At 37.2% G+C, this 23499-nt stretch overlaps 1 protein-coding gene across 1 annotated transcript in view; it reads left to right on the top strand.

The window, feature by feature from the left end:
- CTNNA3 (catenin alpha 3) overlaps positions 1 to 23499 on the top strand; it is a 584821-nt gene that overhangs the window by 442386 nt on the left and 118936 nt on the right. The window contains exon 12 of the mRNA XM_026059969.1: positions 3693 to 3893. Within this exon, the coding sequence (XP_025915754.1) occupies positions 3693 to 3893 (201 nt within the window). The remainder of the gene's footprint in view (positions 1 to 3692; positions 3894 to 23499) is intronic.

Here is a 23499-nt window from a genome sequence, read left to right as displayed (position 1 = left end):
CTGGTAATACTTTAGACAATATTAAAACTAATGCAAAGATGAAATACCTACATTACTAGAGCAGCAGAAGTGGGGTTTAGCTTGTATTTCCTCCTGCATTCTGTGCATGTCAGCCATCTCTTTGGACACCTCTTCTAATGCTTCGGCTTTTATCAACCTAGTGCATATTCACAAAGTGTATTGCTTGGAAGTCTCCCACTGTGAAATGTACGCAGAGGGGGGTGCTTGAAAAATGAGGGGGGAGATACAGACCTGTACAGCACAGGATAGTCTTTGAAATGTGTGGTCCCTTTGTACATCCTGTTCCTTCCTTCTCCCAGTGGCCTGCTTTTTTTTTTTTTTTTTTTTTTTTTTTTTTAAACACAGTTATCTTTGGTATGGGTGGAACTGGAATGGCAGCTGGTCCTCCCTTGCCCCGCTTCCATGTACATGGTAGTCCATGGCAGTAGTTACAGAATAGGCACAGGCTGAACAAACAGTGCTAACAAAATCCCTACTGTTAAACTTACCTGGTGACCTTGGAGATAGATGACACATCCCTGAAAGTATGCTTAAAATTCCATATTCACTGAGGCATGTTGGGATACAGCAGTTTCATAAACCTAGATAAAATTCATAATTTTTACATGGACAAAATTCCAGGATACTCATGTTAGACTCAGTAATACAGGATTATGTAATAGTGCGTCTCGTCTGTCTCAGTTACCATGGTTTTTGAATTTATTGTATAACATGAAGTGTAATTTAATACCGCCATACTGAATTGGCAGTCATCTACATTAACAAGCAATGCGTACACTCTGAATTAATTTATTGTTTAGTGCAGGAGAGGTTTCACAATGGTACTTCTAAAGATACAGCAATTCAGTTACCTTCACATCTTGCCCTTCTAATATTGTAAAACATTCTCTGACAGGCAAAGCAGATTTTAGGTCTGTGTAGGAAAGAAAATTCAGTAACAAAACTAATATGAAAGCTCTTACGATAGACAATCCATAAACATATCTCTTAATTATATTTTACTGTATTACATACTATCCTGTAAGTTCAATTTTACATGTATGTGTTTTTGTATTTGCTTGAAAAAATACAATATGCGCTCAATACTGGTGTTATAGCCTGGAATTCTAGTGTACCATATACCTGTTCTCAGTGTAACTCCTGACATTATAGATACTGTCATCGTCTTCCAGGTTTATCTCAGGTCCTGCTCAGGTCTGATGTCCTTCCATTTCATGACCAGTCTTACTTGTCTTACTCTTAATATCAGTATTTTCTCCTTATTCTCCGTCATCCTACCTGCTAATATTCTTTTTTCCATTACTATGTATTCATTTCCGTGAGTATCAAAAAATAATTTGTAAAACCCAAATACAACTTTACTATTGCCAGTTGAGGAAAGGTGTTGAGGACAAATGTTCAGAAAGACAGAAGCATAGTAATTTATTTTAGAAAGAAGAATCATCAAGTTTTCAAACATAAACTTCTTTGCTTTCAAGGCACTCTTTTGCCCTTGCCTACATCTCATTTGTGACCATGTCAACCCAACAGTTATTTATATCAGTCTTTAAGCAACYGTTTCCTCCTCCTGCTTTACTCTGACCAAATTTTTGTTCCTTTTTGTGTGTTCACATTATGCATGGGTAGCTTGGAAATGCTAGTATGCCATGCTGTATTTACATCCCTCCTAATGATTTCTTTTTTCTATCCTACTTGGACAGAAATCTGCATTGAACTCTCCCCAGTTGAGTCATTATATCACATACAGCTGAGTGAAATAGCAAGGAAAGGTTTGAGATCAGTTATGTTCTCTTCTGTACTGTGTGTTCTGTGCCTCTTGGAACGGGATTGTGTCAGGAAGCTCGATTTGTCTCAGTGTGTGGCAACTAACTCAGTAAATAATAATAAAAAAAAAAATTCTGAAAGTCTGTCAAAGAGAAAACAGCAAAAGCAGCCTTGCATTTCCAAAATACCTCTGTAGGTCTACCTGCATTAGAGACTGGTTTCTAAGGAAGACAGTCAACTTCTGCTCATGTCCTTAGCAAAGAGACCACTGGGTACCTATTTGCTTAGCCACATAATACGTGCTTCTTTAACTACCAGATGTTTCCTTACTTTATTCTATCAAATATTGAAGAAGCATTATGAATGTTAAATATTGGCTATATGCAGAATATAGCAATTACTGTCATGTATACTGATTTTTTAACAGTGTTACAAAAAAATAGTCCTGTTTTATTGCATCTTTCTGCCCTTCAGTAACGGGATGACTTTGTGCATTCCCCCACCCCACCCCCACCCCCCACCCCCCAAGCTTTTGGCTAGCAGAGTTATCTTCAAACCAACTATTTGCTCATCTGAGAACTGGTGTCTGAGAGACCTTTTGACTTTCAGAGATTGTCATGCATTTGTTCCACGTAGATTAGCAACATCTCCCTACCTATTCCCAAACTTTGTGTTCATTTTGTGCCAGAAATAAAAGCATTTTGCATGTATGCGTTTTTGGATGGGCAGTGACTATAACATGTATATATTTTAATTATTAAGATAAAAATGGATAGACTCTGGATATGGTGTGGCAAAAAAAAAAACATAGTAGCTTTAATGTGCATAGAAGAGGTCGGAAGAAAGAAGAGATATTCTAGACTGTATGCAAAGGAGGAGAATGGTGAAACACTTTACATTAGGAAATGGAAGTGACTTGATAAGAGGTATAAATATAGTCATTTAAATTTAGCTGACAATAAACCAGTTGCTGTACTGTGGTGTAGATGAGGAAATACAGAAGAATTTCTTAACTCCTCAATGTAGCTTTGAATTTGTGAGCTGATGTCGAATTCTAATAAGGGAAAGACTAGGTTAGGAACAAGACTATGATAGTAGAATAAAGACTTCTATCATTAGGAGAAAACAAAAATAGGTGTAGGGGAGAGTATCTTAAGGCAAGAAGGTACTACTATATAGCTGTAGGAGCAAAGCCAGTGGTGCAGAATCATGTTGTATAYTGATACTGTAATACTTTATGTATGTTTATGTGGATATACATTTGCACATCGTTATTTAGATAAACAGCAATAATAATGTCTAAAATAATACATATAATAATAAACATATTACTATTAAATTATAAGAAATCTAAGGCATAGAAAAAAATTAATATCCAATTTGTAATAATGTAGCATATTGTAGTAACATAATACAGTAATTCCAGTACCAGCCAAAAATACTACTTCCTCTGTTCACATAATAAATTTGTTTAAACATGGGGATCTAATCACAGATGTAGAATTAGTTAGTTTAGTTGTTGGGGCATTTGTTTCTCCAGAGAGATGCATCTCTTTATGGAACCTTTTGTCACAGTGACTTGATAAGGTTTCACTAATAAGTAACAGCTTTTATCCCTATAAAAATTCCTTCATTGGGCAAATATTCACTATGTAGGTAAGGTTTTGTGGGATTTGGTATTTTTCTAATGCTTTGTAACTGACTGGTTTATTGCTGCTGTTTCTTATAGGAACATCTTGCAGTACCTTTGAATTCTAGGAATCAGTAAATAATTTTAAGATTTCAAGGACAATGCAGTGTAATTGTCATAAGATTTATATTCAAGCCTGCAAAGAAAAAGAGAGTGTCTAAAACGTGTCTCATTGTGTAAAGGTGCCACCTCAAAATAAACTTTGTTTTATTTGCAGAAAGCCACATTCTTGAGGATGTAAACAAGTGCATCATTGCACTGAGAGAACAAAATGCTGACAATTTAGATCGTGCAGCAGGCGCGATCCGAGGGCGTGCTTCAAGAGTAGCTCATATTGTTTCGGGTGAGATGGACAATTATGAGCCGGGGACTTACACTGAGGGAGTGATGAAGAATGTTCAATATCTGACAAAGACTGGTAAGTCTGATTGGTAAACTATATTTTCAGTTTCTTTAGTGGTATAAACTATCTTTTACATGCTATATTTAAAATGAAATTATCCTGTGATTCTCTGATCTAATGCACTAATTTTATACTAATGATTTACTATATGCCCTCTTTTATCTTTCAACAAACTGTCTGATTAGCATGATAGCTTGCAGTTCAAAAATAATTTTCAAAAATTTATTTAAATTTCTTTATATATGTAAGCATTTTTAAATTAGGAAAGGCCTTTACCAGAGTTTTTAAAAAAATGTGAGTAATGGTGTTTGGAAGGCTTGTAATTGGTGAGGCAGCAGCTTTAAGCTGTGCTCCTGGTCTCACCACATTTGTTTTAAGCAGATGAAAAGTAGACTCACTGGTATCCCAGGTATAGTTTAAAAATATGTATGCAGTATAAGTGAAACCAAAATGTGTTTTGTAGATATGAGGAATTGTTCTTGGAGACAAGAAAGTTGAAAGTTTAAATAAAATAGAGACGCAAATTCATGATTTGTCTTTACTTACTGCTTTAAGGACTACTGAGTAATGGTTAAATATTCCTAAATGACCTCTGGCCTTTCATAATGTATACTTAATCAAAAATTTTACCTGTGGGGCTCCCAGGACTTCCGTGTTTTCAGTGGTTACAAGCCTAATATATAATTGGGCAGTTACAAAATTATCCATAACAAGTTTTCTGGAGAGTCTGTGCACCTCTAGAATAGGATTCAGTTTCTGGAATTCAGATGTCTAAATCCAAGTTCTGTCAGTCTAAGCAAATTTCTAATACGTTAAATTTGACTGACATTTGCGTTATTTTACCTCAAGACAAGACAGGAATTTTATTTGATCTCTTTAATCAGTTCAGATAAGTTCAAGGCAGAACTCCCTTCATTTGAAACAAGAATGAACTGACATGCATGAAGTGGAAAAAGGGACAGAATATTGAGAAGGGTTTGAAATAAACTTGCCTGTTCTTTTATCTCCTTTTCTGACATTTTGATGAGAAAATATGAGAACTTTTAGCATGATGTTCTTTTTTCGTAATTTCTGAAAGGAAAGTACTATGATAAATAGCAAGGAAGGCAGCAACGGGAGAGCAGAGTCTTGATTCCCATGTAGAAGCTCAGTCCTTGTTTCTTGAAATGGGTAATGTTTAAACACATCAGGAATTAACACTGGTTTCTGTTCTGCTGCATTGTTGTGACAGTAATGTGTAATACCCCTAAATTTACGTACCTACAAAAGACAAGAAGACATGAAACTGCTTTTGGTTGGAATATTTGGTTGTGTCAAGGAACATCAAGCATGGTGTCATCTGTTCAATTTTCTTTGCAGTAGTTCACACATCAGAATCCAGTATCCTTAAATTATTCAGTAAGAGTGGAGAAAGAGAAACATGTAGTTTTCGTTGTTATCCTTATTTATATGATCTGCAGTGAATAGACATCAAATCATGAGAGGTTTTTTTTTTTTAATCATTTCAACTAAAATGGAAAATGCAGGTATGCTGCATCTCTCAGGTTTAACCCAATACATACTATAATAGCTGTATTGCCTAAGCTGTAATGCTTAGGCAGGAGCCAGCTGATACTATGGTGAGGCTTCACTAAGAGAGAACTTCGTATTTTTGCTGCCGTGCTGCCATCAGCTGCTAAGCTAGCTTGCTCGAGTGACCCAGGGCAGTGAAGCGCATCCTTTATGCTCAGGGAAAATGTAGCATGTTACTGAAAGCAGATGCACTGTTTCAGAGAGGCCAACCTGTTCCCTGTTAAAAATAGTTAATGAATAGCTGTGAATAATCAGACACAAGGCTAAGTTGAATAGGAAGGTGTGTAAAATAAACAAAAATACTTCTACTGTATTATATATTCTACTGTATTATATATTCTGTTTCCATTTTAAATCAAAGAAACAAAGTTTTACGTTCTGGGAAGTACACAGATGGCTGCTGTAAGAGTGGATATGTTCAGTAAGTAGCTCTGTTTAAATCTACTGATTACTTGAAATCTCTTTGAAAAGGTCCATTATATCCTGATAAAATACCAACCAGAGATCTCTTCCTGTTGAAGGCCAGATAGGATTGTTCATGTTCAGTCGTGTCCCCCCTGTGAACTGGTGATCCTGTGTTCTACCAAAGCACACACTTTCTACCCAGATTTGGCTAGCTTCTCGTGTTGTTGAGTTGCAGAGACCGAGACAGTGATGAATGTCCTTTAACTCCTTCTTACATACATTCTGAATATTTCAAGAGATATAAAAACAGCCTGTGGCAAGTGCCAGTGCTGTTTCACAACCATATCATTCCAGCACTAATACTAGTTATAAATTCTTAAAAAAAAGGTTTCTTTTCTCATTGCAGATCTGTAGTTCCCGTTCACTTGAATATGTAGCTTTCTCATAAGGGAATGCATAGGGCTGTACTGAGGCCTCCTCTTTGGTGGTTGTACAAGATCAGAAAAGAAGTATATGTGAAAATACCAGAATTTGTCTAACAGAGGCTTTTGTTCCAGGCATTCTCCAAGTTCTGCAGTTTTCACTTCCTTGCAGGAGTTGGAGTAAATATGGTTGAAAATCTGTAGCTTTGAATATTGTTTCTGCTTGGGCCACTAAGCAAGAACAGAGGATAAATTATGGGATTGAAAAATTAAAAAGTTACTTGTTAAAAAGAAGAAAAAAGCTGTATCAATAGATAATGTTTTCATAAAAAACACTTGTATTGAAATAATCTGTCCTGTTTCTTTCTTTCTTTTTTTTTTGATCTCAAATATGCTTCACTTTGTTTTTCTAGCCAAGACACCTCTAAGAATGGGGCTAARGAAAGACAGCCTTACCCATGCCAAGTTCTACTGGTGAAATTCTGGGGCAGACTTTGGAAGGACTCTGAAACTGAGGAACAGAGTAAGGGAGAGGAAATGAGTAGGAAAGAAACCATCTGAAGTTTTGGGTGGAACTGAGACTGACTAGTTAATGGCAGGAGGAACATATAGTTGTGAAGATGAAATTACGGAATAATAGTGTACCTGGAAACTGCAGAAGAATAAAAATGCAAATGAGAGGAGCCAGAAATGGGACAGATGCAAGTTGGAGGTAACAGGGCAGAGGAATTGTGGATAAAGAGGAACAGATAAATTACTGTCTATTTAAAAAGACGGAGGTTAAATTGTAGGTCATATGTTGGTGTAATGTAATAGAGAAAAGAGGAAAATTTCTCTCTGTAACAGTACACTTGGGAAAAGAGCGTGAGATCACTGGATCTGTCTCTTCTGCTAGAAAATCTCACAAATATTTGTGGTAGTAAGGCGACCTATTTATGAATAATACTGTAATACAATCCATTGTTGTACAGTGAATATTACAAACTGCTGCTTAGTTTCTTAACTCAAGTTGGACAGTCCTGTTCAGATACGAATTGTTGCTGGCAGCCAAATGAATCTTACAGTACCAAACAATAGTGTGTGTTTTCTCAGGTTTAAATTATCCYTCTCCTCTTCCCCTCCATTTTGCCCCTTCCCTCTCCTCCAACAACAAATAAAACCCCAAGCAACAGAACCCTGTTAGAGCACCGTTTAGATGGTGGATTCAAGCTCGTAGAAGTTAAGTAATGCCAGAACTAAAGCTGTTTTTGCAGCATTGGCTTCACTCTGCATATGTGTGTGTTATGATACTGTAACTATGTGATCATATGCAGTTGTGTTGCAGAATAGCTGGTTAATTCAGTGTAATGGTGGAACGTGCTTTAGACATATGTCAGGGTCGTATATTAAGGAGACTGTTGTCCRTAGGACCAATTTGGAAAGTAATGAGGCAGAAGATTGGGGGAAGAGGAAGGATGATCTGATAGTTAGGATAGTTTGTTTAGACTGCTGCTGTCTGTAGAGAGAGATCCTATGTGATACTGTGCAAGYTCATTAAGCTATAGCTAAATACGGGATGCAGGAGTGATTCCCAGCTGCCTGCTCCAAATGAGCACAGTGACTGCCTCCTAATTCCACGTCACAGTGAGATTGGGACATGCTCTGTCCCCTCCTGTTCTCTGCACTCAGTGGGAGGATCATGCAGGTATGTGGGCAGGAAAGAGATGAAAAACACTCCAGCTTACCCCCTGCTCTAGATGATTAGGAAATCAGCACCAAGAGCTATGCCTTGGTATGCCCCAGAATCTGTCTGAAACCTTTAATGACCTTTATAGAAAAAAAATGTTTAACCATGTGGTTAATATGCTTCATGCAGGCAGTTTTTTAAACCAGCATTTTCTTTTCCTTTCTTGATTTTGCAAGTGTAAAGGTGGTAGAGGTTCAGGCTGTGTTCTTGTATGGTTAAGACCAAAAATGTTAGTACTGGTACCTGGCATTCCTAGTGCCTGGCACTATTGATTAGGCTGAAACAGGCAGATCCTTGCTTTGTTATAGAGCTTTGTATACTGTTGCATGAAAGCAAAATCTTTAGAAACACTGAATATAAGAATATAAGCTATTTCCGCTTCAGAAGTGAAAGAATAATCTCGTACTATATTTTTACATATTCAGAATTCTATTATTTTACTGCCTGTCAGAATCTGCAGCAGTTAAATTTAAGTGAACAGTTTATATTGTAACATATATCTGCTGAATGCCTTTTATTCCAGTAGTGCTAAGGGACTTGCATCAGCCCATTGTCCAGGGCCTTTTACAACTAGAATTTACAAAGTACCTTGTAATTCACTTAGGGAAGTGCTTTGCTTTAAGCTTAGGAATAGTACTGTATTTGGATTGGGAATGAAAAACAAACCTGTTCTCAAATTATAGGTCAGCTGTAGACATTGTTCTGAAATAGCTATTGGTGTGACACAAAATATTGATTTTATTCCATTTGAAGTATGACTGAACATGAATTAGACAAGGTTTTAACCTCCAAGRGGGAGTGGTAATATCAAATGTGAAGCTGAACATTGACTTGAAAATTTCTCCCTGCCTGAAAAAATGTTTGTAAACCTTTGTCCACACCTATGAATTCCAAGTAATTTCAGAGTACAGTTAGACATTCAGTCAGATTTTTTTTAAAATACCTGCGTGCCTAAATTGTGCAAGTATCACTGAAAGTCKCTGAAACTTGTATTCATATGGTATTTGAGCCCATAAACTATGAAGCAGTAATTCAGTTGATTGGAATCTAACAGTGCTAGAGATTACTTCTCTTCTGATGTGGTACCAGCAGTGTCCATTGAATTTGGGGGATAAAGGGGAGGATAGATGAGAGGTGTTTTTTGTTAAGCGATTCATCCTTAGACATTTCAGAGGGAGGGAAAATCTCCCATGCAGACAGCTACATGACTTATTCATGAGGTGTGTTGAGGGCCTTTCTGCTGAGTAGCGGTTTAGCATGGGGATGACCAAAGAAATTTTTGTGCTTCCTGCATCTCCTTGAAAGCTGTCTAGGACTATTCCTGGGAGTTAAAGACTTGCATCAAATTTCTAGCATGTATGCATGACCAGTTTAGGTTTTTTATTCTCATTGAAATGTTGTTTAGTGAAAAACTCCTCTGCCTCCATCTGGATTGAAAACACTGGCCCAGTGCGCCAAACATGTTAAACTCTTAAACCCCTTCTGGAGAAATTGGGTCACTCTTCAATGATTTTCTTCAAAAACCTTAGCAAGTTTGGAGTGGTCTTTTTTGAAGTACTTTCCTATAACTCTGTCCTAAAAGTCATTTTATACTTCGTGATCTAGTAGTCTTTTGTGTTGGCAATGTGTTTTACATCATGTTGATTGCTAATGTCACTAATGAAGTTATTTATTATTTATTTATTGGTCCCAAGATGGATATTTCAGTCACCACCTAGAGTCTCCTCTCACTCTGTAGCCCTTTTAAGGCTATCAGTTGTATATCCTCCATACTAATCCTCATCTATTCCACCTGAAACAGACTTTTCCTGTATGGCATTGTGTTAAATGATTTTGCTGATGTGTGTTGGGTTAAATTTAGTGCATTGCTTTTGTCTGGGAAAAGATAATTTATCTTAGCAAGAAAAGGTACTAGTGTTGTTTGGTATGATCTTCCATAGATAAACATCTTGGAGTTTTTATTTACTTTTTCTGTTTACCTCCATGTCTTGCATATTTATGTGCACAGACAGGCTTTGCATTTTCCTAGGTCCTTTTCCATATATATTTTTTTCCCCCCAAATAAAATTTCCAGGCTTGCAGTAACAGCTTATGCTAAGAGACCGACAGTTCCCTTTGTCCTCTCTCCGAGTCATTTACTATAAGCATTGTCTGCGTTCTTCAGTTCAAGAAAGTTACACTCATTCTCACCCAAAAGACACCAGCCAGGGAGGAAACATAAGGAGACTTTGCAGTCTGTCTTCTCCTGCCTGGTCTGACATTGGGTATTTTGTTCTCTTCTGGCATACCATCTAAGCCAAAGTGTAGTCTGCCATTTAATTGTAGCCTCCAGTGTTGTCTGTATCGCCTATCATCTTGCACAACATTGAGGGTCAGTTTGAAGTGGGAAAACAATAGCCCAGGTTTTAAAATACTTTGTACTGCATCCATGTGGAATTAGAATTAGGAATTCATGGAGTTTCACTGGATTCAGTGGTTAGAGTAAAACCATCAAAAATGACTCATCTTGCCTAACTTAAACTATCTGTAAGTTAGACAACTTAGGTTCCCTGTACAATCAGTGGGGGGAGAGAGGTACCTCCAGAGAACTCATTGACTTTACAAAGATACGTCTTTGAATTTGATAGCATGAATCAGCTTTTGAAGGTCCTTATCTCTCCATGCGATATAAAGAGAACAAATATGACCAACTTGATTCCAGACAGTTTATTTTTGAGTGGCTAAAATGAGGTGTATGAATCTCACTCATTCTGTGGTACATGCAAAATCAGAAGCATTTATCAATCTAAGAAAGACAAATATTTTTTAAGATAAAAATGATTCCTACTGTTCATTCATCACCCTCAGACTAATGAGTCTGGGACCAGACTCTTTTCAGTGGTGCCGAGTGACAGGACGCGAGGCAACAGGCACAAACTGAAACACGGACGCTTCCATCTGAACATGAGGAAAAACTTTTTCACTGTGAGGGTAACAGAGCACTGGAACAGGTTGCCCCGAGAGGTGGTGGAGTCTCCTTCTCTGGAGATATTCAAAACGCGCCTGGACGCGATCCTGTGCAATGTGCTCTAGGTGACCCTGCTTGAGCAGGGGGGTTGGACTAGATGATCTCCAGAGGTCCCTTCCAACCTCAGCGATTCTGTGATTCTGTGAGATTTAAAGAGGATATTGTGCTTTGTTATCCAAGTTTTTTTAGTATTCAGAGGATTTAACCCTTGTCTGTGAAGCCCAACACTGTTAAAGAGGACTGAGTTCTGTCATTGGAAATGATAAAAAAAATTTTGATAGAAAAACTGGAATGTGACAGAGCATGGGAATGTAAGCTTATGGAATTGATGAACTTGTGGATTTGGTATTTACTGAGTTTCATAAAAAGTGCCTAGGACTCGGAGAAGGAACAGCTTATAACAGCTATATTCAACAGGTAATTATTGTAAGAAATAAGAGAAAAATGCAACAGACCAACTTTTTCCCCCCAAGGTTGTAAAAGAATATGTTTAATGCTGGGGATGTTGCAGGACTTGGCCTAAAATATTCTTTACTTAAAAGTTGTGATGGTTGTAAGACCATAAATAAAGCAGTGATCTTTCATTTTTGTAACTGTTACTCTATTATAGTAAGTCAGTAGCTTTTATTCAGCTATGTTTGCAGCTAGCTTTCTTCATAAAACTCTATTTTAACTCTTCTGAAACTGTTAAAAATGTTTGCTGTAAAAACTGTCAGATTTGCTCCAGATGTAAAGAATGTTCTGAAAAATATAAAGAAATATCATCGAACAGTTTTTGTTTTGGCCTTTGATAATCAGAAAATGACCCCAAATATAGTGCCATGTATTTTCAACAGCCTTTCTTTCATTTCCTGTAGCTCAAAAATAGCTTTTTTTTTTAACTCTTAATAACAGTAATGTACATGCTGATTATAAACATGATGTGGGAGTTAAAATGTCCATAACCACCAATTTGCTTGCTTTCAAATGCTGTGGCACTTAGTGGTCATCCAAGGTACTGGAAGAAACTTCTGTCCAATGCCCTGTTCCAACAGGCTGTGTTCAAGAAGAGCTTCACAGTGCCCAGCGCAGACTTACTGTCTTGGATAGTAGGCCTTACAGACATGGTCTCCAAAAGCTTTCTCCTTCCTTCTTTAATTTCTGCAAGTTTTTAGTAAAATCTTTTTTTTTTTTTTTTCTCCTGTAGGAGAAATGAGAGGAAATGAGGATGATAATGTACAAAAAGTACTTTTTTTCCCCCTAGTGAATATAATAAAACTGCACCTATCTGTGCTCCAGGATACAATTTTTGTAGTAGTAGTAGTAGAATTGCCCTTCTATCTTTGGCATATGTGACAAGTTTTGATGAATTTTTCAGTGCTGCTCTTCATTTGAAGCTACTTTAAGAACTGACTTGTGTTTTGCCATAGACTTCTCAATGTGTAAATAACCTTCATCTGTCACTTTTAACATGTTTGCTCCTCTAGATCTTAAGAATCACTGTCCCTTTCAGTAGAATCCATTTGGCAATGACAGCTCTTCCTTAAACTGATAACATCATCTGGGGATCTGCTACTGTTCTTTGTATAAGGTATATTTAATTTAAGCAGACTCCTTCCTGAGCTTTAACTTGGGCAATCATTATATGTGTGCCCATCTCAAAGCTATTTTCTTCTTTTCATCCTTGACTCTTGTCACACAGTGCCTTAGGTGCTTTAACCTTTGTAATGCTAAGGGCCTTTCCTTTGCAACTTCGTAGTTTGCCTTTCACTTTCCAGCTCTGTAAGATCTTTCCAGAGCTCTTGAAAGCTCTTCCAGCTCTTTCAAGTAGTTGTTACGAATGTTTTCCCAGAGCCTCTGTGGCAGTATTTTTCCCTTACTGTTCTCATAACGTTGCTGTCATGGTCTTGTACATACAAACCCTGATACTGTTGTTATGGTGCAGTCTCATGAGAATTAAGATCAGCACACTATGGGCATTGCATATTTGTCCATGATTATGGACATATCCCTGTCCAGACACCAATTGGACAATCGTTTGCTTTGTGGTTCAGCATTCAGTGGGTGATTTTGTCTTTCTTTGTCCTTTGGAACAGGATGGTGCATTGGGGATGACATCTGTCTTACAGCAGTTGGAAGTTTTTGTCTGAGTATTTTATAATTCTTCGTAATAGAAACATTTTAGTTCTTAACTTAGCAGCATTGGCTTTCTCTGATACTTCCTAGAGCCACCTGGTCAGATTTACCTTTTGGTTCTTTTCTCAGACCAAAAACTTTGGGTTTCTCAGATTTTCATGGTTTATAGCTCTTTCTTCTAACCTTTTGGTTTTTCAGTAACATCTGCATGTCAGCAGCATGACCTGCCTCCTAAACAAGACTGTGGATTGAGTAACTTCTGGCAAATCTTAAGTACTTAATTCTATATTTAAATTGTCTGTGAGGAAGTTTTTGTTCAAGTCTCCAACATGAATCCTTTCTCATTAAGGTTTCTCTTAGACCTGAGAAATTGCAATAACTTCTTGTTTCAATCTCATTTTCAAATTCTTCATAGCTATCATTTGTTCTTGTTTTTTTAACTTGAACCTTAAAAATAATCTTTCACAGTATTCATTTTTTGCTTGTTTTTCTTCTTACATTTTATAATTAAAGTTCATATATACCATATGATACCATATCATAATCAACTGCTTCAAAATTAATTCCTGTGAAAATAAGGCTGTTACCTGTTTTCCTGCTGGCATTGTTGCTTGCAGGTATGTGGCGAAGCACTGAACTTCCTGGAGTTCTCTTCCGTGTTTCCTGAGAATTCTTTCGCGCTCGCGCTCTTTGGCGCGCTCTTTGGCGCTCTTTCTTGCACTCTAGATCATCTGTGATGAAGCTTATACAGTGGACAAAGTATAGTAATACACTTATCAGTTTTAGAACATTTGGCATGTAGTTCATGCAGGAATATACAACTGTCTGTCGCTCAGGCTCTTTTTTGGTTGCTGTCAAAAATTAAAAGGTAAACAGCTTCATTCATCAGATTAGATGGTGTGTACTTTGAGCATTGTTACAAAAATTCGTTATAGAAACCTTCTGTTGCCCTTCCAAAACAACAAAGAGCAGCAGTTACGCTTCTCACGTGGAATCCTCACAGCTTGACAGCTAGCTTAGACAGGTAACAGTCGAGGTCCCCTTCTGGGCAACGAAGAGAGAATGCTTGGGGGAAGCCATAGATACTTCAAAAGCTTGTTTTAATCTGCAGCAATTTCTTAATTTCTTTCCTGAATTGATGCTGCGAATTAGCATTTCTTGTATCAGGCTGTTAGTGTTTTCTTGATAACTTTCTTCTTCTATAGAATGCACTTCCCATCTAAAACAAGTGATGCAGATCTGCAATATCTTTTATTTTCTTGTCTATTTTGTCTTAATTTTTTGGTAGGAAAAGACTTTGCAGATGGAGCAAAACAACTGACAAAAGAGCTACAGTCTGTCAGAGCAGCTGACCGTGAGCATGCTCTTATCCTACACCAATTTGCAAAGGAAAATCTGTTACCTTAAATTACCAGTGAAAGTTTACAGCTGAGTGAACTGAGTAGACTAGTGGCACTCCTTTGGTCATTTAGTCACCACAGCTCAGATAAAGGTACCAATCAGTTGCTTTTCATCACCACTCCCTTCACTTAATGTCAGACAGAGGGAGAGAGGAAAACTGGAAGAGGTTAAGGACAGCTGATTTAGTGTTGGTAAGAGACCCAAGCTGTCATCTGTATTGTGTGGCCCAGAATCAGCATTTGTAATGCATGAGACTTTCTTTTCAATGTTGAGGGAACAATCTAATATTAATACTAAAATAATTTCCTGAAACTCTGTCCTGGGTTTAAAGTCAGAAGTGTTTAGTGATCTATTCTAGAAGATAGCTCCAAACAATACGCATATTTTTAGTATTCTTAGATTTGCTGGGGCACTTTGTTTTGTTTTCTTGTGTTTGTCTTTTTGGGATGAGATAAGGGTAGGTTTGGGAAAATACTGTGAAGCAGATCTCTGGTAACATAAGTAATATTCAATAGTAGCATTCCAAACATTGAAAAAAGATGATGTATTGGTTATAACAAGACAACAAAAAGAAGGTGGGGAAAAACTGAGAATGTGTTTTCTGGAAACAGGAGGGTACCGACAGAGTTTGAGGACTTCAGTGTACACTTTCCAGGACTAGGCCATGCTAAATTCAGAAATGCTGGGGAAAGGATTTATGGAAAAAGTAAATCCAGTTGATCTTATTTTTTAACAAATCTGTAGAGGTAGCCTGCTATTCAAGAAGGATGTTGAGAAACTGGAGAGAGTTGAGCAGAAGGTTGTCAAGCTGGAGAGGGGTCTAGAGCAGAAGATCTGTGAAGAGAAGTGGAGGGAGCTTGGCTAGTTTAACCTGGGGAAGTGGAGGCCAAGGGACAATCTAATAGCAGCCTGCAGCTTTTTGAGGAGGACTTATAAAGGCAACAGAGCCAGGCTCTTCATGGAAGTGACAGTGGCACACCAAGGAGCAATAGCCGCAAGTTGCAGCACAAGGTGTTCAGATAGGACATTGGGAAAAATTTCTTTACTAAGGGTAGTGCAAAAGATGCTGGTCCAGATGATGTCCAGAGGTCCCTTTCAAACATACTTATGAGTTTGTCCTTATGGTAGATACCACGTACATTTGTATAAGGGTCAGCTTTTTTGGGTGATTAAATATTTTTAAAGTGTGCATTCATACTCTGTGCAGTAGCAATTTCAGATTCCAAAATAGCATTCCTTCTCTTCCTTTAATGTCTTGCTTACTGTTAAAAATACTTAGTGCTAGTGTTTGAGAAATGTTTTTAATGTAAAGGCTTTGCAAATATCTTATTCTGAATCTCTGAGTCTCTGCAAAGCGCTAGTGTAGATTTTATTTCTGCAATACCATGGAGCACAAGGGAGCTGAAGCATAGCAACTTTACAGATGGACACAATCAATCTGTATGATTTAATCTGATACATTAAGTCAGATATAAAGATAAACATTTAACGATTTTTGTTACTCTTTTTCAAAGGGTCTGTTTGCTCTACAGCGTGCTTTTTTAAAACTGTGTTGATTCCCCCCCCCCCCCCCCCGACCTATTCATGAGATTTTCAACAGTGCTCCAGGTTGCTTCTAAACAAAAACATAGCCATCTTGTATTTACTGGAATTCTCCTCTTCTCTTGCTTACATACTATTCTGTGAGACAAATAAAGCAGATAAGTACCTGTACCTAAGAAAACTTTCAGAGTCCGTATCTTGATAGTGTGAGGAACAATGTTAGTTTTGTTCAYTATTGCACATTTCTAACCATTGTTCATAAGTTGATGTTTTCCTCTTCTTGTCAACTTTGACATTCTTGAATCTTTACTAATGTCAGCTATTCTGAACCCTGGATAAAAATTATTCTTTCTGCATCATGGGTTAGAGGAAGTGTTCCTGTAGCCGGCCTTTAACTCTAAACCACAAGTAAAGAACAAAAAATCTTCTAGAACTTTTGCAGCCTTTCCATGCTCTCTATGTAGGATTGAAAGCAGCAGAAAATCACTTTCTTGTCTGTCAGCAGCCAGGTGCAATTGGAATTTGCCATGATGGTATGTGCAGAACAATCAGCACACATTAAAATTAATCATTCTCACTGTTTCTCTAGATTCTTGTACAGAACTTACTTTACCTAAAGATCTTCCTCCTGCCAATAATACTAGCATCAGCTCTAATATCAATAAATGTCAATTCAAGCATTCACTAGTTGGTTAAAGAATTTCAGATAAACACTGAAGAATATTCTTTTTTAGTATTGTTGGTAGCTGGTTGCTTGAGGCAGGGTTTCTGTTATAAGGTAATGTATGTACTAGAAGATGTAATCATTGTCAATATGCTGAGTGCAAATGGCCCATCCAGTTTCTTGCTTTGAATAAATGTTTTCTGCACTTCAGGCATAAGAGCTGAGAGAAGGAACAAGCTGAACAGAATGACTGGAATTCTTAAGTCAGTTATCTACCATTTTGTGCTTTATTTGGTATGGTAGTTCATGTTACTATTTTCTGTAGAGAACTGGTACCTGCAGCATCACATTCTCTGTCTCTTCATCTTTAAATATGCAAGTGGAAAGATACCAGCTTTTTTGTTAGACTCTGAATAGTTTCATTCCTCTTCATGTCAGTCCTATCTGATTTGGAGGCTGTTGTTTTTCTGATCATCTGCTCATTCTGTTGTGTATATGCTTGGTCTGTTGTGCTTCCAGTTATCTTCAAATTACACRTTAAAAAACTGTCAGACTCGCTTTCCTATTTGGTTTTACGTTCCAGTTAGATTTACAAAAAATAGTTTCCTAAAATACTTGCACTTCTTGCAGCTGGCATAGGTAAATTAATTTTGATAACATAATAAGACATACAGGTTTCATCCAAATGTATTTGACAGTTTTTTTAAAAGTTGCCCAGAGATATTCTGGAATATCCATCCTTCGTGGTTTTTCAAGTCCCAGTTGGACAAAGCCCTGCACAACATAAACTGAAATCAGTTTTGAGCAGGAGGCTGGACTAGATGACTTCCTGAGGTCTCTTCTAAACTCAGTTATTCTGTGATTCTGTGATACTGAGCTAGGCTGAAGATCTCTTTAGAAAGTGAGCGTATGGGTGGTGTTGGTTTTATTTCCTTTGTTTTCCATGTGTTACCCCTTATGGCACAGTCTACATGTAGGACATTTGGCACAGCACCTGGAGATACTTACTTTCCATATACACCCCCCCCCCCCATGAAAAATATCAAAGTTCTCCTTTTGTGCTCTGTTATTCACTGGTATCTGGGTGTTTGGACACGTCACTTCCCAGAAGAAGGAATATGCTGAGGTTAAGAAAGTGTTTCGATTTTGCAAGGAATTGGCTAGAATATGTAACAGTGTATGGAGAAGAATATAGAACTAGAATAAAAAATATAAATATAAATATGAACTGGCTCCAAAATATTAACAAGAGGGGAAATGTGAGTTATTAACAATTTCAAACTTTTAGTGCAGAAATGAACAGTAAAAATTAGTAAATATGTCATTTGAGGTAGGAAATAGAACGTTGAAAGACAGAAAAACCCATAAACCCTCCCCAAACCCTAGATATAGGGTGCTGATGTCTTGTCTGAGATGAATATAAATAGCATGCAAACAAAGGCAGATGATATAACAGACGCACTAATGGATCTGAAAAGCCTTAAGAAAAATCTTAGAATCTTAGTTCGTTTGAAAATAGGGGATTTCACTGATGAAGACCTGGAGAATAAGAAAAAGACATAAATGTTAAAGTTGATTCCGAACAAAGTAGTGTTCAATACAAAACTGTAGGAGTAGTATTATGAGATCTTGCTTGTTAAACTTTTCAATGGTTGTCAATATGGTATATTAGAAAGGGATGTTCAGGCCCTCTTTATATGATCTAACTGGAATCTGTGGTCTTCTAATAGCTTATTTCATTACTTCCTCAAATAGAACAGATTTTACTGGGGGAGGAAAGACACCATGAGTTGAATTGCTATGAGGGGACCTCTTCTGTCTTTCTATTTTTAGTAATTTCTGAGGCAGCTAGAAGCAATCAAGTTGTTAAAATTCATTAATGATATCAGCTTTATTTTTCCTTTTGAAATGATGCAAGAAGCACCTCATAAAGATGTCATCATATCTTCAGCAAGCAGGGGAAATACAATTCTGGTAGGGAATAAGAAAATGTTTTAAGTAGGTTTGTCCTTCATTTAGTGTATTTTTGAAAATTGCTTAACCTCTAAGCTTGAATGACCAAGTACCAATACTGGCAGGAAATGCCTTTTTCCATCTTCAGGTTGACAAAGAGCTTTCATCTTTTCTCTACAGTGAATCAATTTTGTCACCTCTTAGTAGAAAATAACGCGTGACAAAAATAAGAGGACCCATATTATCCAGAATGCTGTGACCTGGTTCTACAGTGGGAAAATCCAGTGGCAGCACATCCTCACAGTGCTGTGTATTATCTTGAGCCTCCAAGTAACTTCAGTACTATTTCAGTGCTGTCTACAAATTTGAACATGCCAGATAGTGTTTTCCCCCACCTTGGGATGACTGTGCTTCTTACCAGGCAGTGTGCCTAACAAGCACTAGGGTGTTGCTTTTAAGAATGGGAAATAAAGCTGTTGGTAAGATTCAATGGTAGAACAAGCTAACAGAGTATGACCTTTGCTAGAGTGAAAGTTTTGTAAATCTTACACATCAAAATTAACACAAAGTAACCAAACAAAAAGAGGGGGAAAAAAGCCCTCAGCACCATAAGCAGAATTTCAAAAAACTTGCAATGAGCAAAGTGTTCAATTCAGTCCCCCTTTAGATTGTCACCTTGCAGATGCAATTGTCCTTTTTCTGTAATTCCAGACTTGGTTGATGAATTACAACAGAAGTACTGAAGGTAGATTAACTTAACTACAGAATGTCTGACTTTCACAAATGTTCATCAAAAGCGTATTGTATAGTTCATTTTATTTTCCTAAAGAAACTATTTTAATGGCCATTCAGTTTGCTGTGCTGAGCTCTCAGATAACTAAGGGACTGCTGACCCTTTCTTTAGTAAGGGAAGTATCACAGCCTGAAAAGGACGCTTCTCCATTAGTGTTCACAGCTCTGTTTGCTGACTTCACTTGGCCCTCTGCTTTTTGAGTTTTAGTAGGTGACTTCCATAAAGCTACTTTGATACTTATTATGCTTTTGCTGTCTTCTGCTTAGAGGAAGTTAACTTTTTGCTTCCTGAAAAACTGCTCCTCTTAAATGGATTTATTAATGGCATATTGCTGAGTGGTTTAAAGCAGGTTCAGGGAACCTGAGCCTTCTCAAATCTGTATCAATCAGGAGCTGCTAGAAATGGGTGTGTCCTTTACTTTTCTCATCAGGACCTAAGTTTTTTTGTGGAAGAAAGTGTTCAAGCAGAGCACCATTATTTTCTACAAGTGAAAAGTGTTCTGTTTTTACTTCTAACTCTCTAATTACCACTTTTTTCTTCAGGGCAATGTGAACAAAAATGGTTGTGCATTGCAAGAACAGCAAACTTCCTTTCAGGTATGTCCCCACCTTCAGGGAAGCCAGGTGTGCAGAGGGATACTGTGCTGCTTGCAGCAAGGAAAGGGTATGATATTTTTCATATTTCATTACATCCAGAATTCTAGCAATTTCCACCCCAGATTCATTTCTTATTAAGTCCTCTTCCTCACCTTCCTTTTTCAGCTCAGTCAGATGGTGAGCTCATGCTTCAACACTTTGGATGGGAACTCTTTAAAGGCTCAGGTGTAATACAGAAGAAAAGGTTTGTGAGTCTAGAGACTGGACTATTGTATTAAATTGGGTTTACAGTGGTAGTTTCAACGTTACTCGATACTTGATATGTGATAAGTGTACGTAAAGTATTGGTATGTGTAAATACTTTTGGTTTGTTTAAAGATATTCTAATTGCAGTTATCTTGCTCCCTAATTTGAAAATTACTCTGCTACAAATAGGAGCACTAAGATGGAACACTTTGGGTAAGCCTTGATGATGTTTTTGCAATTAATGTTAACAGCAGCCTTWCCCGTTGGAATGTAATGTGTAAAATGTCCGTAAGTTTGAGAGTTGGGGTATACTTTCAGCCTAATTAGGAGCATCATAGGAGAAGCCCAAAGTTGTCCAAGTCTGGGTATCCTCCTACAAGTTGCGTCAATATAATAGCAGCAGCTCCAAGCTCTCTCCGTACACTAGCAATTACACTTCAGTCTCATTTTTGTCTTGCTGCATAGAGATGTGGGTGTAGTTTGGCCTCAAAGCTCCATAGTAGGCACTAGCCCAGAAAGAACATTTCGTTACCAGGACAGCTTTTGCTGCCTAAACAGCCATTTCTCACCATCCTGGAAGTAGAAGTGGTAGTTGAGAAGGAAGCGTCGTGAAGGCTGTGTATTGTCTGAGAGTCATTAGTTGCAATATGGTGAATTAAGGTATTCTAGAAGAAATTATTATTTTATAAATGAGAAAGCAATGTACAAAAAGGAAAAAAGCCCATTAATAAAACAACATAAGGACCACATGTGGTAATAAAATTTGGCTAAAATTCTAGAGAAAGACACTTGGGATTGTATTACATTGGCCACAAACAAGCAAGCTACCCAACTGTGTTTCACTTTCTGCAAACTTGCAGGCTTATTGATTTCAAATGATTACTTACTATATTTTGGCATACTGTTTACATATACTAAAATGCTTTGTCTCTTTTCATTTAAGACAGTGTCAGTAATACTGTGTTCCAGCGATGAAAGTTTCTGTGATGTCATTTACACCACAGACTTCATCATTTAAGACCTAATTTCAAACACACTGAAATCAATGGAATGACTTTACAGGATTTACATTAACTTTTCTGGATTATGTCTCAAACCCCTTATGTTCTTATTTACTCAGTTTTACCGCATTTCATTATCAAACTGAATGATAAAGAACAGGTAGGATTTCAATACACAGTACAGTATGGTGGTGTAGCAGAGACAAGAAGTAGACACACAAAGCTTGTTTTTGTCACGAAGCAATGTTTCCTGAGTCATTTTGAGGTTAGCTATTAATACTAATTTTAGACACAATTTATTATTTTTCTGGCACCATTCAGAAAAAATCTTTTGCAGTTGACAATGATGCATGTTCATTGGTATTTCACAGTAATAACTCAGGATTTTGTGTACCACATTTTATTTTTCTTGTGCTTCCCTTTAAATGTCAACAATCTTCGATGAAATATAATTCTCATTGATTAAATTATTTCAGTTATTCCAAGGTATTATTGCAATAGACACCGTACTAAAAAGTACTGACATTTTCCCCAAACATGTTTTGCCAAAGATCACTTTGTCGTCTTATGTTTTTGTCATTTGCTAACATACATCTCAGAAACAAAGTATTTGATCCTATTAAAAAAAAAAAAAACACATAAATTTATTCCTGATGTTCCCAATGTGGCTTGCAATTTCATTGTCTCTGGGCCAAAGAAAATTGGGAATCTTGTGTAGGAGCATCCTTTCTGGCTACTTCATTTAATTTCAGTTTTTTTAAGATGGTTTAACACTGAATGGGAACCAGATTTCTAAAAAGACATTATTTTTAGTTGCTACCAAAGTAAATGGCTGGATTTTAAAATAAAATGTTTAGATTGTTGTCTACTGCAAGTATTTTGAAAACCAGGTTATTGTCAGCACGGTTAGAAAATCTGGCCCTGTTGTGGATCCTGAGCTTTTGAAAGCACAGTGGTGACTCCTGAAGTTACYTCACCGTGGTGCACACAACCTCCCTGTAAAAGTGGGGAATGACTACTTCTCTGACACCAGTCTTCTGCCTTCCCCCATCACTGAGGGACTCTCTCTGGGGATAAAATGAAAATAATTTGGCTGAGTTGTATGTCAGTAACTGCTGGGCTCAGGGTTCTTACTTCCTGCTACTCCAGCGGATGTGACGACTGGAGTTAACTCTGCTTTAGGCATTTAGTTTTGCTGAGCCTTCACTGAATTGGTTGCTCATCAGCCTTTTGGAGGCTAAGTTTTGTTCTTATCTTTTCATTGTGTCCTAGGTTTTGTTTAGATAAGACTTTCAAGTTTGATGTTTCTTGGAATTTAAACATTATGGAAATTTCCCCTATAGCTCTGTAATTCTTAACCTCAGAATCAGGTGGTTTGGCGTGGGGGGTTGTTCGTTCGTTTGTTTCTTTTTTTTAATGAATGATCTGTTTTGGATGAGATTTGTGCTAAGATAACCAGTTACCTAAGCAGGAGGAATGAATCATATCTAACCTTTCACTATGATACTTAAAATGTTGAGGACTAGTGTTGCTCCTTTGTCTTAAAGTTTTAGGAGCCGCACCTAAATAAATAAATTCTAGGTCAATGTAAGCACGCATGGTACTGCTCTTGGAACATATTCGTAACTGCTACAGAGCTGTGTATTCACATATAGGGCTTGGATTTTGCTCAGAGACTGAGGATACTGCAAATACAGCATTGAATCATGAAGAGGACAGTCTATTTGAATAGGTGATAAAAATGCTATCTTTTCAGTAAACTAATACAGTTCAGGTTGTACGTACAGCTTCAAGAGTTTTATAGAGTAACAACAGTGTTTTACTATTAAAAGATCTATATAAAGTACTGGAAGGAAAATATATTCTTTTGTATATACTTTTCATTGCCTTTACGTAAGGTGTACATTTAGCATGCTTCATAAAAATCTTTTTCAATTTAGTAAAAGATCATTATTTCTTTGAAACTGGTATTTGTGACTTGCAGATAAACAACAGGAATAAATACTCTATTGGCAGCAGATCTGTAATGTGTTCACAGATCTCTCAAAGTATCTGAATAGAACCATTTCATCATATAAAGATGTGTGTCAAATCTGGAAACTCTAAAAATATATTACAAGTTTTGCGAGCTGAACTTTTTAGGTAATTTGGAGCATTTAGTGGAACTAAAGTTCCTTG

This window comes from Apteryx rowi, unplaced genomic scaffold (genome assembly GCF_003343035.1).
Source record: "Apteryx rowi isolate R43461 unplaced genomic scaffold, aptRow1 scaffold_162, whole genome shotgun sequence".
In the NCBI taxonomy this organism is placed as follows: domain Eukaryota; kingdom Metazoa; phylum Chordata; class Aves; order Apterygiformes; family Apterygidae; genus Apteryx; species Apteryx rowi.
Note: the sequence above shows the minus strand (reverse complement) of the source record. Positions and strands in the feature narration are given on the sequence as shown.